Below are 16953 nucleotides of genomic sequence, written 5' to 3'. Positions count from 1 at the left end.
AGAACACAGTCAGAGCATCAGCCACTATCTGAGTGTCAGCCTCTTCTGTTTACGCACTGAACAAACTGCCGAAGAAAAGTGAAGATAGACTCACAGTTGCATCATCTCAGCGCAGCTCGAGCAAACGCAGGTGATAAAACTGTCAGGACTATCAGGAATGGCTCCGCAAGAGACGCCGCTCGCTGCAAAAAGTGATGTCTTGTCAGGTGAAATGATCTGAAATCTAGTCTGTGTAACCAATAGTTTTTCCTGGTGAGAGTGTTATAAGCTTATTACACGATTACTTCACTTATTTCTAGATAGTTTTACCTGTTTTAGTTGATTGCTTCTACCTCTCTCTCTCCATAGCGGCGCTGATGCTTCAGTGTCAGTAAATGTTTGTTTTATCAGCTGTTCTTCTGTAGAGTCTCTGTTCTAGTGCGGTTCTGCGCTCTTCCTCACACTAACTGAGATCTTCCTCGTCTCCTCTTCTGTCTTCAGTGTGTGAAATGAGGAACAGTCACTCTTCACTCCAAACTCTTAGGAAACTGGGCGAGTTTTCAGATTTACAGATCTGCTGCAGCTCATTGTAAAGTTTTTCAGAGGAATCCGGGCAGAGTTACAGTTTCCAGGCTATGAAGGACCAACTGGGTGAACCAGTCTGCTACAGCGCCACCCTGAGGCAGAGCAGTGCTGCAGATCTAGTTAGTTAAGAACACCAGAGACAGAAGCTGTATTTTGCACTCTGTCTGTAGGAATGTTGTATGATTACTCAGCTAATTTCCTGCCATGTTTGGCTTATTTTTAGTAATTTTTGTGAAACGCTGTTTATGCTCTGGTGGATGTTTTGACTTTTAAGCACTGTTTCCTGAGAAAAGCAGAGTTATAAGATCATTTCAGCCTCAGTGTTGCCATGTTGACCTCTGACCTCACCTGTATGCGAGACTCGGGTAGGCCGGTGGTCTGCGAGAGGCTCTCTCTCAGGCTGATTCCTGGGTAAGGGTCCGTCTCAAACGTGGCTCGCAGAAGCTCCACGTGTTCTTTAGAAAAGCTGGTCCGTTTCCTGCGGCTGGCTCCTCTGGACACGCCTCCGCCCATGCAGACCTGCTGAGGAGCTTCTGCAGGACACAATGACCCTTTAGAGCTGCAGATGATCAATAACTTCACTGATAGACTGAGAACATCCCTCGCCCTGCATATCTAACATCACCATTACAGTTCAAAGATAAGGGTCTGATACGAAAGTGCGACAGAGGCTGAAACTGTCTCGGCTCTGTTTCTCCTGTTTTCTTTTTATTCAGTATGTAGTTCTTAATCTCCGTCTGAAGCTCTTTCAGATTTTTAACTACAGTGAAAAGTTCATGTAAATAAGCATTTATTATCATTATTATTATTATTATTATTATTATTATTAAAAACATTTACAATCAAACAAACTATGCAGGCCAGTAAATTCATTATTACCATCATCATCTGTTATAATATTAACTATTACAGTATTGTTGTTATACGCTATTACAGTACAAACTGTTATTGCAGTGTTATGACAGTGTTATGGCAGTGTTATGCTGTGTTGTTGCATTGTTATTGCAGTGTAATAGTGATTACAGTGGTGAGGGTTGTGGTGTGCAGTGCAGTTCAGAGGTGTTTGGTTGTCTGAACAGTCTGAGCAGCTGTGTTTTCATTTCAAGACTGTTTGTTTTAAAGCTATAAAATCTGTAATAAATGTGCTGATTTACCACTGCTGTTGTCTCTCCACATGCTGCTCTCTCAGGCCTCTCCTCAGCGCCTGCTGATAGACCTTCACGTCCAGAACCGCTCCTGCTGAAGAACCGCTCCTGCTGAAGAACCGCTCCTGCTGAAGAATGTTTCCTTCTTCTGCTGCTTTAGACAGTTTGGTGTTTGACCCCTCCTGACCCCCTTTATACCTGTGGCCCTGGACCGTATCCCATGATTCCTCACTCCTTCCACAGAAGCACTTACTGAGTGATATGGAGGGTTGATAGGAGACTTGGTGTGGGGGGGTGTTGGGGGGTGTTGGGGGGCTGTGGGTGGGACGATCTTTGGCGTGTCCTCCATCACACAGTCAGCCACATGAAATGCAGAACAAAAGCCAAATATTCATTTCAGTTACTCGTCATTCATTAAAGAGTAGATTAAAATGCAGCTTTAAAGGGTTAAAAAATTATAATTAAAAACGGAACTTTCTGTTGGTCTCATATAAAAGCCTCTGTCAGTGTTTGTTTATTTACTTATTTATTTACTTACTAATTTGTTTGTTTGTTTGTTGTGCCTGTTCTAAAAAGTAAATAATGTTGTGTACGTTTAAATGTAAATAATCAACACTGTTTGTTTTTGTAAAGGTTACTGAAAGTAGTTTAATGTTTGATAAACGGTGTAAAAGGCGTCGGGAGGTAATTCAGGGGTTTATTTGCTGAACTGTTAATCACTCAGAGCTGCGCTGTGTTCATGATCAGTGAGGTTTATTGTTTTGGATCTGCAGTCAGACATTTTAATCAACAGAACAAAAGACTGTAAATATAAGCTCACATTAGTGAAGCTCTAATGGCTCTCAGGACCTTTTTAATCTCTTCTGCACTTAATCAGGGAGAGAGAGAGGGAGAGAGAGAGAGAGAGAGAGAGAGAGTACAGATAGAGGAAGAGAGAGAGAGAGAGGATACAGAGAGGGAGAGAGAGAGAGAGAATACAGAGAGAGAGAGAGAGAGAGTACAGAGAGAGGAAGAGAGAGAGAGAGAGGATACAGAGAGGGAGAGAGAGAGAGGAAGAGAGAGAAAGAGAGAGAGTACAGAGAAAAAGAGAGAGAGGATACAGAGAGAGAGAGAGAGAGAGAGAGAATACAGGGAGAGAGAACTATTTTAAACTGTTAGTTTAAAAAAAAACATTGTATATAACTGAATTTAAGTTCAGTGATTAAGACATCAAATTCTATTTCAAAGATTCATTGTAACTATTTATTTTATTTATTTCCAATTATTTTTCTCATTTCAAAATATGAATAGTAACACACTTCAGCTTGCACAGAATGACATCTTTTCGCATTTCTGTGTGGAATATTCAAGGTTTAAACTCCTCTTTATTTGGTTTAAAAAGTAGAAACCCTGATTTTTTGAAGGAAGTAAGAAATGTTGATATTAATTTTGCAGGAAACGTGGTGTAGAGGAGACAAACCCACTGGTTGTCCCCCAGGCTACAGGGAGTTAGTGGTCCCCTCCACCAAGTCAAAAGGAGTGACTCAGGGGAGAAACTCAGGGGGGATGCTCATATGGTTTAAATCAGAACTAACCAATTCTATTGAAACAATAAAACAAGGACAAAATAATTTGTGGTTAAAAATTAGTAAGCAATTAATCTCAACACCTCAAAATCTATTCCTTTGTGCAACATATATCCCTCCATTAGAATCCCCCTATTTCAACGAAGAAACCTTCCCAAACCTAGAAAATGAAATCAGCCATTTCCAAAAACAAGGTCATGTAATTATCTGTGGGGACCTAAACGCGAGAACAGGAGACCGACCAGACTTCATCAGCACTCAAGGTGATCACTTTATAACAGGAGATCATATTAATTTCCCCTCGTACCCCCCCAGAGAAAACTGTGACAAATCAGTAAACGCACATGGGAAGAACCTACTGCAGCTCTGTCGAAGCCTGGGTCTGTACATCGTAAACGGACGGCTGTGAAGGATCCTTCAGTCAGCTCACCTACAGCTCAGCTCTAGGCAGCAGTACGGTGGACTACGCCATAACCGATCTGGACGTAACTTTCCTGAGAGCCTTTACAGTCAAGCCATTAACACCCCTCTCTGACCACAGCCAAATCACTATATACCTGAAAAGAACAGCTACAAATGATAATTGGCAAAAACCCAACCATATGTACAAACTCAGACCACCCCTCAGGTGGGCTCAGGACAGCACCGAAAAACATCTCCATGCCCTCAGCAGCCAAGATATCCAGACACTTCTTGACTCCTTCCTGTCAAACATCTACCCCCAAAATAGAGAGGGAGTCGACGTGGCTGTGGAAAACCTCAACAGAATTTTTAATCATGCCACACAAATTATAAATCTGACTGTTAAGAAAAACGAATCAAAGAGCTGTCAGCCAAACAAATGGTTTGATCAGGACTGCAAAAAAAGAGGCAAGAAGTTAGAAATGTATTCAGTCAGAAACACAGAGAACCACACAATCAGGAACTGCGCACAAAATACTGTGAGATACTTAAAGAATATAAATGTATGCTGAAAACAAAAAAGCAAAATACATGCAAAATCAAATAAATGACTTAGAGAAATCACTCAACTCCAATTCATTCTGGGACCACTGGAAATCCCTAAACAGAAAAGAACAAGATGATATAGGAATTAGAGATGGGGATATATGGAGAAGCCATTTTGAAAAATTATACAGAACACCATCGGTAAATATAGAGCAACAAAAAATATCTGTAAAATTAGAAATTCTTGATAAAACAATTAAGGATTATCAAAATCCACTGGACTTCTCCATCACAATAGAAGAATTAGAGGAAAAACTCAGAGGCCTCCAACCCAGAAAAGCCTGTGGTACAGATGGCATCTTAAATAAGATGCTAAAAAACACAGACCCTAAATTCAAATTGGCTATTCTAAAACTGTTCAATCTTATTTTAAATGTAGGCCATTTCCCCACAGTCTGGAATGAGGGGCTCATCACCCCCATATTTAAATATGGAGACAAATTTGACCCAAACAATTACAGAAGAATTTGCGTGAACAGTAACCTGGGAAAGGTCTTCTGCAGCATCCTCAACACTCGGATAACGAACTCTCTAAAAGAACATAATGTTCTAAGCAAAAACCAAATTGGCTTCTTACCAAATCATCGATCATCTGACCACATTTTCACTCTTCACACACTAATCGATAAATACGTAAACCAAAATAAGGGCAAAATCTTTGTGTGTTTTGTAGACTTTCAAAAAACTTTCGACTCAATCTGGCATAACGGACTATTTTATAAACTTATTGAAAGTGGGGTGTATGATGTTATTAAATCAATGTATTCTCACAGTAAATGTGCAGTGAAGATTGGAACAATCAAAACTGGGTTCTTCCCACAGTCGCGAGGAGTGAGACAGGGCTGCAGCCTGAGCCCCACCCTGTTTAACATATACATCAATGAACTGGCTGAAAAACTCGACCAGTGTAGTGAAATACCCGGCCTCTCTATGGGAGACACAACAATTAAATACCTCCTCTATGCAGATGACCTCGTCCTGCTGTCACCTACCAGAGAGGGGCTTCAACAAAGTTCAGAAATCTTGGACAACTTCTGTAAAAATTGGGCTTTGAAAATAAACCATCAAAAAACCAAAATAGTAATTTTTCAAAAGAGGTCTAAAAATGAAGGGAATTATATTTACACAATTGACAACACCGACATCAAACAATCTAAAACATACACTTATCTGGGCATTACTATTAGCTCCACAGGAAGTTTTGACTCTGAAGGGGCTCTTTTTGCTCTTAAAATTCAATCAAATTTGAAATACCAATCACAATCTGACCACACGCTTGCCCAGAAAATCAGACCCAATCAGATTATCACCAAACAAAAACAAAACTACATCACCCACTGGACTGAGACCACACATCAACAGCACAAGCTTCAGTGCTATTCGGCCCTAAATCGAGATTATACTTCAGCACCGCACCTCACAGCAATTACAGACAGACAACTGAGGAGAGTGCTGACCATGTACAGACTCAGTGAGCACAGCCTGGCCATCGAAACTGGCCGGCACAGACAGAGCTGGTCACCCAGAGAGGCCAGACTGTGCTCTCACTGCGAGCTCTCAGACAGAGCTGGTTACCCAGAGAGGCCAGACTGTGCTCTCACTGTGAGCTCTCAGACAGAGCTGGTTACCCAGAGAGGCCAGACTGTGCTCTCACTGTGAGCTCTCAGACAGAGCTGGTCACTCAGAGAGGCCAGACTGTGCTCTCACTGTGAGCTCTCAGACAGAGCTGGTCACTCAGAGAGGCCAGACTGTGCTCTCACTGTGAGCTCTCAGACAGAGCTGGTCACCCAGAGAGGCCAGACTGTGCTCTCACTGTGAGCTCTCAGACAGAGCTGGTCACCCAGAGAGGCCAGACTGTGCTCTCACTGTGAGCTCTCAGACAGAGCTGGTCACTCAGAGAGGCCAGACTGTGCTCTCACTGTGAGCTCTCAGACAGAGCTGGTCACTCAGAGAGGCCAGACTGTGCTCTCACTGTGAGCTCTCAGACAGAGCTGGTCACCCAGAGAGGCCAGACTGTGCTCTCACTGTGAGCTCTCAGACAGAGCTGGTTACCCAGAGAGGCCAGACTGTGCTCTCACTGTGAGCTCTCAGACAGAGCTGGTTACCCAGAGAGGCCAGACTGTGCTCTCACTGTGAGCTCTCAGACAGAGCTGGTCACTCAGAGAGGCCAGACTGTGCTCTCACTGTGAGCTCTCAGACAGAGCTGGTCACTCAGAGAGGCCAGACTGTGCTCTCACTGTGAGCTCTCAGACAGAGCTGGTTACCCAGAGAGGCAAGACTGTGCTCTCACTGTGAGCTCTCAGACAGAGCTGGTTACCCAGAGAGGCCAGACTGTGCTCTCACTGTGAGCTCTCAGACAGAGCTGGTCACTCAGAGAGGCCAGTCTGTGCTCTCACTGCGAGTCTCAGTGGTGGAGACGGAGCTGCACTTCCTCACAGAGCTGCTCGAGATACGACTCCATTAGAAAGGAGTTCTATGGGAAGGTGAGCAGCGTCTGTCCTGAGTTTCAGCTCTGCAGTGACTCTGAGAAACTGCCGTACGTGTTGGGAGAGAAGAGCTGATCACACACAGATACGTGACCACCAGTGAGAACAAACAAAGAACTGATAGTGATTATTATTGATTATTATATAACCTGAAATTTGTCTTGACTCTTTTTTTCCTTTTCTTTTTCTTTGATTACCAATAACCCTGTAATTGCACACACACACACACACACACACAGAGACACACACACAGAGACACACACACTAACACACACACACACACACACACACACACAGAGACACACACACAGAGACACACACACTAACACACACACACACACACACACACACACAGAGACACACACACAGAGACACACACACTAACACACACACACACACACACACACACACACAGACACACACACAGAGACACACACACTAACACACACACACACACACAGAGACACACACACACACACACACACACACAGACACACACACACACACTAACACATACACACACACAGACACACACACACACACACTAACACACACACACACACACAAACACACTAACACACACACACACACTAACACACACAAACACACACAAACACACACACACACACACTAACACACACACACACACTAACACACACAAACACACACAAACACACACACACACACACACACTAACACACACACACACACTAACACACACACACACACATGCTGTTTTTGTTCTCATTAAATAAATAAATAAATACATAAATAAATGAACAGATTAAAGTTCAGTCAGTTTTATTTATTTATTTGCGTCTAAACTCTCAGAACAAAACGCAGAACCCATCAGCACCGGACATCAAAACAATAACACTACAATAGTAATAAGAGCTATAAGGACAACACACAATGACCACACTGACCACACTGACTACACCAATCAGACTGACCACACTGACCACACCAAACAGACTGACCACACTGACCACACCAAACAGACTGATCAAACCAATCAGACTGACCACACCAATCAGGCTGACCACACTGACCACACCAATCACCAGCGTAGGGAGTGTAACAGATGCTGCTGAGGGTCCTGCTGATTGGACGGCATCACCGATGATCTGATCTCTGATCTCTGGTTTTTATGGCTCTCTGCACTGACATTAAGGCTGCTTTACACCGTTCCATCCACTGGGGGGCTCCATCACACAATTTCAGTAATTTCCCAGTGTTCTCTGCGCTGAGGCGTTTCAGTAGATGATGGGTGCAGTAACATCAGAGCCGGTTTATGAGGAGTCTGGTCACTTCCTGTTTCCCCTGTTATATCAAAACAGGACTGATGAACAGCAGAGGGCGCCTGTGAGTCCTCAGTGAATGGGAGTGAATGAAGCTAAACGGCTAAAAATTAAACAGTAAAATCGTTTTACTGAGAGCTGATTGGTTAGCGTTACTGCTACTGAGAGCTGATTGGTTAGCGTACTGCTACTGAGAGCTGATTGGTTAACATTACTGATACCGAGCGCTGATTGGTGAGCGTTACTGATTGGTTGACATTACTGATACTGAGACCTGATTGGTTAGCGTTACTGCTACTGAGAGCTGATTGGTTAGCGTACTGCTACTGAGAGCTGATTGGTTAACATTACTGATACCGAGCGCTGATTGGTGAGCGTTACTGATTGGTTGACATTACTGATACTGAGACCTGATTGGTTAGCGTTACTGCTACTGAGAGCTGATTGGTTAACATTACTGATACTGAGCGCTGATTGGTTAGCGTTACTGCTACTGAGCGCTGATTGGTGAGCATTACTGCTACTGAGAGCTGATTGGTTAACATTACTGATACTGAAAGCTGATTGGTTAACATTACTGATACTGAGCGCTGATTGGTTAGCGTTACTGCTACTGAGAGCTGATTGGTGAGCGTTACTGCTACTGAGAGCTGATTGGTTGGCGTTACTCCTACGGAGAGCTGATTGGTTAGCGTTACTGCTACTGAGAGCTGATTGGTGAGAGTTACTGCTACTGAGAGATGATTGGTTAGCATTACTGCTACTGAGAGCTGATTGGTAACCGTTACTGCTACTGAGTGCTGATTGGTTAGCATTACTGCTACTGAGTACTGATTGGTTAGCGTTACTGCTACTGAGAGCTGATTGGTTAGCGTTACTGCTACTGAGAGCTGATTGGTTGGCATTACTGCTACTGAGCGCTGATTGGTTGACGAGCAGAGCAGCTCATTGGCTGTTCGGGCTCACTGACGTCATGAATGTACATGAGGCGCCGTTTTAAACTCCTATAATTTGAGTTTAAAACATCTTAAAAATATAACAGCAATGTTAAAATGTTTTATGCTGTTCTGTGTTCAGGAAATGAATGTATTATTTTACATTAAAAATGTTTCAGCATTTATAAACTATGATTTTGCTTAAATGCTCCATATCAGCCCATTCATTTTGGACTCACTCGGGAGCGCCCTCTAGCGTTCGAGAAACCCGGAAGACATGGCAGAGTGTAATTCTCCTCTCAACAAGTTCTCTGGTAATATAAATCTGCATCATGTTTGCTCAAACGTGCTGGCTAATCGATGGAGCTACCTGACCTGACCGTCCTTTAAACCTGCCCTTCATCAGTTCATAAAGACATGATGAAGTTAAATATTTCATATAAAAGCCGAAAATTTCATTGAATTTCACAAATTCATATAAAACAAATTTAATTCAGCGCCTCGGTGCGTCGGAGTGGGCGGGGATTACACGCCGGTCCAACTGACTACTTTATATATTTATTCAGACTCATATATTTGTTTTAAAATACAAATGTTAAAAATATAAAATAAATAAATACAGTATACCATCTGCTCGCCTATGTGGCGTTGTAAACAATTGTTTATTTACATGTAATAAATATAATAACCTCATCCCCTAAACCCTAACCACTAACCCTTAAATCTAATATCCAGTTCCTAAACCCTGAACCCGAATCCCTAAACCAAAACCAAAACCATATCCTCTAATTCTTAAACTCTAAACCCTAAATATCCTCTGACCCCTAAACCAAATCCATAACCGCTAAATGTTAAATCTTCTTCCCTCTCCCCTGGTCTCTCCTCCCTATCCCCTATTCCCTCTCCCCTACTCCCTCCTCCCTATCCCTTATTCCCTCTCCCCTACTCCCTCCTCCCTATCCCCTATTCCCTCTCCCCTACTCCCTCCTCCCTATCCCTTATTCCCTCTCCCCTACTCCCTCCTCCCTATCCCCTATTCCCTCTCCCCTACTCCCTCCTCCCTATCCCCAGTCTCATAGGGAGTTTCTCTTAGCTATCCCCTAGTCCTTATCCTCTAGTCCTTATTACCTATTCCCTCTCCCCTGGTCCCTCCTCCCTATCCCCTGGTCCTTCCTCCCTATCCCCTGGTCCCTCCTCCCTATCCCCTGGTCCCTCTTCTCTATCCCCTAGTCCCTCCTCCCTATCCCCTGGTCCCTCCTCCCTATCCTCTATTCCCTCTCCCCTGGTCCCTCTCTCTGACCCCTGACCTGTTGGAGAGTAAATAAGCGCAGCTGCTTTGCTCTGCTCTGATTTCGGCTCGGATAGAAAACAGGATGAAGGTAAATCTGAGTGTCAGTGATTTAATATGGAATATTAAGATGTAATATTCATGTTTCAGACGTGAAAACTGACGGTAGACAGTTAATTATGAATTTAGCTTCTCTACAGATCAGCTATGAGGCTAACTGGGTTCTGAAGCTAAGCTAAGCTAAGCTAATGCAGGAGCTGATGAGTTAGACTGACGAATATCTGAGGGAAATGGACAAACAGCGAATAATACTCAGTATTAAAATAATAATATGTGCGTAGGGCTGTGTTTGAGGTCAGACAGCCGACCGGCGGGTTTGTAAGACCGGCTGAATCTGAATGTTTATTATCTTTCCTGCTAACGTTTGCTAACGCTAGCTAGCTGTTTTCGCTACTGAGTGATTTGAAGTCAGTTTAAGTTTAGCTTCGGGCTCATTTAGAGAAAATCCACTGATCTCAGTTCAGCCTCAGTAACATTATCGTCAGATTACTAGTTATTATTAGTTGTCTTAGTCGAATTTTTCCGGTCCATCTTAAACGGTGCAGTGGTTATTACTACAACGGCTCAGGCGCCAGACAGTGACTGCTGCACTATTTAAGGTGGAACTGAAACATTCGAACAAGAACCTGCTCGAATAAGAGACCAATATCAGCTTCGTTCCTCTGTTTAGACTGATGTCCAGCTGAACTGACCGTGACAGTGACGGCGGCGGTGGCTGATACTGAAACAGGTTCGAGTGTTAGGAGGGGAAAAGTGTCTGTGTTGAAATACAGATGCACATATTAGTGACGGAACACAGTCTGTGACTTAATTTCAGCATTTTTAGAGATATAAGCTCTATATCGGACCCTTTTTGATAAGTTTGATAAGTCTGTTTTTAGCACCACTGTATAAGGTGCTAGATAGAGTTCTTTGTAGGAGGATAGTGACAGAACTCTGTCTGTAGCTTCTCCGTCAGTACATTCTGTAACTCACTCTGCAGAATTCTCCTCAGAGAGTCTGTAAAATGTCTGAGTGAGTGTGTGTGGATGTGTGTGTGTGTGTGTGTGGATGTGGGTGTGTGTGTGTGTGTGTGTGTGGATGTGGGTGTGTGTGTGGTGTTCATTTGGATGCTGTGCCTGAAATAGAGTTCTTTGTATGGAATAACTATGTGTGGGTTATTTTTATAAAGACACCGAGCCTCAGAGGGCAGAGGAACAGTGAGGGCGCTCGGTGGCGTCTCTGACTGACTATGATAAGAAAGATTTGATTCGTTTTGTCTGTTCTGGGTCTGCAGTGTTAAAACGCTGGGGTCTCAGCCTCAGTGGGTGTTTTCATGATGAGGAAGCTGTTTTTGGGTTTGAGCACAGCTGAAATGATCAAGATCTGTTTTCTCTCTCAGTGACTGGTAGATCTTAATTACCAGTGACCATGAATAAGATTTTAAACGGTGTTAAAAACTGAAAGTATGAGCGTATTACAGTACAGTAATATCTTTATTTATAGAACACTTCATATCGGTGGCAGCTCAGAGTGCTTTACAGTCAGCTGATAAAGCTTAACAGTAACAGAAGAAACTCATATATAAATATAAAATCATATAAATCAATAACAGATCAGATTAAAGAGATAAAGTAGAGTTTTACTGAAGCTCTGCGTTAAAGAGCTGCGTTTTCAGATGTTTATTAAAAGTGAGCTCTGAGCTCGACTGTCTAATAAAAGCTGAACTGAGCTCCACAGTTTAGAAGCAGAATAACTGAAAGAGTCTCTCCACGTTTTCTGTGTTTTACTGAAGGAGTTCAGAAGGTCAGAATCTGCTGATCTAAGATCATAAACAGACGGTCAGGAGCTTTAAGGTCATTTAGAGCTTTAAAAACCAGCAGCAGAGCTTTAAACTCTCCAGATCCAGGCGGTCAGTGCAGTGTGTAACGGGGTGCAGTGTGTAACGGGGTGCTGTGAGCTCTCTGTGTTGGTGCTGTGAGGATCCGTGCTGCTGTGTTCTGTATGGGTTCTAGAGGATGGACTGTTTTCTCCAGTAAGATCATTACAGTGATCAACTCTGCTGAACAAACACAGCTACAAGTTCCTCTGCTTTGCTCTGAGAGAGAAAAGGCTGAACTTTAGTGATTTTCTCACGTGAAAAAAAGCTGCTTTAATGACTGTATTTACATGCAGATTAAACAGAGCTCAGAATCTCAGATCACACCCAGGTTTCTACTGCAGGTTTGTATATGGAGCTAAAGAAAGCTGCTGAAGTAGCTCTACAGTCATAATAATCAATCAATCAGTCAATCAATCAATCAATTTACAGTGTAGTCAGGCTAAAACAGAAAACAGGATTTGAAAAAATTGGATATCAAATGCTATACAACTGTAATAATAATAATTATAATGGTAAAACTAAAGGAAAAAAAGCAATAAACCATTAAATGCAACAATATAGTCACATAATAAATTGATCAAAAATTGTAAATATGTAAAACAATAACTTGACAGTAATAAAATAAATAAAAAATAAAAGTGAAACAAAAGCTAAATTGTTCCAAAATCATATTAAAAGTGAACTAAAATGAAGTAAAACTGTTTGTTGATGTGAAGCAGCAGGTTGACTGTTTAAAAAAAGCGCGAGTGCTGTTTGTCGTTAGCTGATAGGTGATAGTAATATAAATAAAGGATAATAATTCTTCTAATTTTTATTATGTATGTATGATAGGGGGTGTTTATTAGTCTCGCTGTTGTTTGTTGTGTCCAGCTCTGTGCCGGTCAGTAAAGCCTGATGGAGATTGTTGCGGCACGGCGGTGATGCTGTAAGCTGTGAGGTGGACGGTGGGGGATGTTGCGCTGGACGGTGCACCTGGAGGGCGGCCCGCGCAGGGTGAACCATGCCGCCGTCGCCGTGGGCCACAAGGTCTACTCTTTCGGCGGGTACTGCTCCGGGGAGGATTACGAAACCTTTCGGCAGATCGACGTTCACGTCTTCAACACAGGTGAGCTGCGGATATACAGATACACCTGCCGTTAGGGGGCTGATGGGAAATGGGTGGGTTTGTGGCTGCTTACATTACTGGATTATAGTCACATAATTAGTAACATTTCAGTACATTACAATTTTAAAGTATTCATTTATTGTTAAGTGATTTATTGCGTTTGATTTTCAAGTGTAATGTTGATCATATTACTGTCAGATGACGTGCGAGACGCGTTTGCGCTGTACGTTCTGCCGCACCTGTAACTGTGAGGGGCTCGAGAGTAGAACTTCATGAACATGTTTATTCTAGAGATGCATCAATGTCAGTTTTCAGACCGAGTACGAGTCCGTATGGCTTAGTCACCGATACAGAGTCCGATACCAAATCCGAGTCCCTACTCAGAATGAAGTAGTTGTTTGTGTAAATGAGTGTAATGAACGTTAACAGTTAAATCATTAAATCTGTCTGATTGTAAATGAAGTGCGTTAGCAAGCTACACTACATTAGTGATCTCAGCGCTGCGGTGGAGAAGAGCCAGACAGACACTGTGTGATTTTAGAAATTAGAAAACTAGAGATGAATCGATACAGATACTGAATATCGGTCCGATATCGTACTCATAAATTCACTGATACCAGCTGATACTGTGTACTGATACTGTAATAAAGCTGATTCACTCAGAATAACACGAGTACTGAGCAACACGCTGAGACGCTGAGCAGCGCTGCTAACACTGAGCGCTGAAGATAAACCAGGCGCTGATGTTCACAGTAGGACAGTTCGGTCTCTCTACAGACTGAGTTACAAGGACAGCTTAAAACATCACTGTTTATATAATATTAATATTTATACCTCGATATTCTATTCAGTCGAACTGGGTAAAGTCAATATAGATGGACTTTGGTAGGAAATCTCAACTTTTTCTCCTCCGTTTTGTTGGCCTACATGTCTCCACCCGTGTTGGGGAAGCGGTTGTGATTGTGTGTTTATAAACAGTCTGTAATCTCTCAGTGTATCCTGGTGGGAATCTGCCAAGGCGGAATGCTTAAAGTGAGCGAGGGCTTTGTGTCCGACTGTGACGGAGTCAGTAACTCTTCTCTGTGTGAGCAGATCCTCCTTCACTGCGTCTGTTCATTAGCGCAGCAGCTACACTCGGCTTGCAGTATCACTACACAGTATCAGCTGGTATCTGCGAATTTTTATGAGTACGATATCGGACCGATATTCAGTATCAGTATCTGTATCGATTATCTCTATTTTACTCCTCATGAAAAATGATGAATGTAAACAACAAACCTTAATCATCCAGCCTGGGATCATTAAAGGAGCAGTTCAGTGAAATAACAGGTTTAGCAAACTTGATGTGGTCGATCAGCCAAGACACTGAGTCCACATTTGCTTCTTTAGTTTAGCGCTGGGGCTATAAGGCTAACGTCGCTAACAAACAATATTCACCAAGGCTTGACTTTGGGCTCAAGTTATCTGGCTAAACTGATAAATCCTGCCCTGTGAAACTCCCCCACGTCTTCATTAAGGTGGCGCAGATGTGGTTTAGGATGCAGTGTGACTCACTGTGAGCTACAAACATACAACTCCACAGCTGTGGGCTGATCTAGGACCAGGTTCCTCTGTATTTATGACTGTCACAAACACAGGTTCTAGATCAGCTCTCCGACTCCGTAGGTGGTTGAATACGGACCCTGTTGTGTAAAGTGTCAGCAGAGTTCTGTTCATGTTTTTATCTCACAGCGAGTCACACTAAATCACGTCTACAAGTCTGATCCACCTCAATGAAGACCTGCATGTGGATTAAGAGATGTTTTGGGGATGTATTTACAGAGAAGATTTGGGTGACTATTGACTTCTAGTGTTTGTTAGCATTGTTAGCCTCGTAGTTCCAGCTCCAAACTAAAGAAGCAGGTTTTGTACACTAAGCATGCCTTGACTGATCGGCTACAACTGGGCAAACTGGAACACGGAACACTGGACAAATTTTACATTGAACATGTTTTACTCATTATTTGATGTATTGCTCCTGATTACTGATCCTGCTCTCTTGATTCCTGTGGATACAGGTTGAGCTGACTGGTCGAGCTGACCGTTCAGGCTAATTGTGTCTGCATTGTCCTGGTTAATTGCTCTGTTTGTCCGTCAGTGTCTCTGCGGTGGATGAAACTACCTCCAGTGAGAACCGGAGGGAGAGAACACGCGCGAGAAGTTCCCTACATGCGCTATGGTCACACGGCTGTGCTGGTAGACGATACCATCTACATCTGGGGGGGCAGGAATGACACGGAGGGGGCCTGCAACGTGCTGTACGCCTTCGACGTCAGTAAGTGTTCAGAAAGTGGTAACGACTCTGTTATAAAACTGATATAATAGTATTTCGCTTTAGCTCTTCTTATAGTGTTTGTGTTTTTTATAAACCAAAAACAGTCACAATTCACTATTTTCCAGCCTCAATTCTTTACAATTAAACAAGCTTTTTATGTTACTGTGTCTTTGAGAGTGATGTAAATAAATGAGCTCTTTTCTTATTGGCTACCATCTGTTGGGCTCCATTAAAAAAAACAATTCAGGCTAAAATGTAATGTTTGTGACATCACAACCATGATGAATTTTAAACAGGCGGTTTTGTGGTTTAGTGTCCGTGTGGACTGAATTTTCTACAACCCTTAAAAAGGAAAACATGTCGGCCTGAAGTTTATAAACTGACGTCTGAATTCAGGAGCGAACAGTGAGTGACAGAACGAAGTGTTTTAAAGCGCTCAGAGTCGCCTGTATCTGCGCTGTTAAAGACAGAAATGTAGAACGTTTAGAAAATAAGAGTCATTATTAGAGGAATGTGTTGCAAATATAAATTAGTTATTGATAAAAGTCTTAATAAATTCAGTAATGTCTATGTAATCAGTTGTGATTGTTTAGTGTGTTGTTCTTGCAGTAAAGTCTGTGTTCTCTTTTGTGCAGATAATCACCGCTGGTACACGCCCAAGATCTCAGGGACGGTTCCTGGAGCGAGAGACGGTCACTCTGCCTGTGTTCTGGGAAAAGCCATGTACATCTTTGGAGGATATGAACAGCTGGTGGGTCCTCATCACATCGCAGCTTCACATTCCTCTCTAGACGGACACGATTCAGTTCTTTACACAGATGTGGTTCGCTTCATTCCTCTCTACGGAGACGCGGTTCACTTCGTACCTCTCTACAGAGATGCGGTTCACTTCGTACCTTTCTACGGAGACGCGGTTTGCTTGTTCCTTTCTACGGAGACGCGGTTCACTTCGTACCTTTCTACGGAGACGCGGTTTGCTTAGTTCCTCTCTACGGAGACGCGGTTCGCTTCGTACCTCTCTACGGAGACGCGGTTCGCTTCGTACCTCTCTACGGAGACGCGGTTTGCTTCGTTCCTCTGCAGGTTAAGCCCACCTGACCCCTCTGATCACCTGACACCAAACACACTCTGTACCTGAGATCATTACCCGTCACACCCTTCACAGTCAGAGACTTTAACTGGTTTAAAGCATTTGTTTAGTAAATGACCAACATGGTAAAGTGTGTGAGCTTGTCTGGCTTCATGACTCTGATATTAGATGATCACAGTTTAGAAGACGTTCATGCAGAAATCCAGATAATAAAAGTCCTGCTGTTTTTCC

At 42.9% G+C, this 16953-nt stretch overlaps 1 protein-coding gene across 2 annotated transcripts in view; it reads left to right on the top strand.

Annotated features, from left to right (window-relative positions):
- Positions 1-10251: 10251 nt before the first annotated feature.
- Positions 10252-16953, top strand: part of klhdc3 (kelch domain containing 3) — a 45928-nt gene continuing 39226 nt past the window's right edge. The window contains exons 1-4 of one of the 2 annotated variants that reach the window (XM_036575275.1): positions 10252-10383; positions 13084-13318; positions 15456-15632; positions 16268-16383. In XM_036575275.1, the coding sequence (XP_036431168.1) occupies positions 13165-13318; positions 15456-15632; positions 16268-16383 (447 nt within the window). In that variant the 5' untranslated portion in view covers positions 10252-10383; positions 13084-13164. The remainder of the gene's footprint in view (positions 10384-13083; positions 13319-15455; positions 15633-16267; positions 16384-16953) is intronic. The other variant, XM_036575276.1, reaches the window with a different exon arrangement.

The sequence above is a fragment of the Colossoma macropomum genome, unplaced genomic scaffold (assembly GCF_904425465.1).
Source record: "Colossoma macropomum unplaced genomic scaffold, Colossoma_macropomum, whole genome shotgun sequence".
Taxonomy (NCBI): domain Eukaryota; kingdom Metazoa; phylum Chordata; class Actinopteri; order Characiformes; family Serrasalmidae; genus Colossoma; species Colossoma macropomum.
This window is presented reverse-complemented; position numbering and strand designations above follow the sequence as displayed.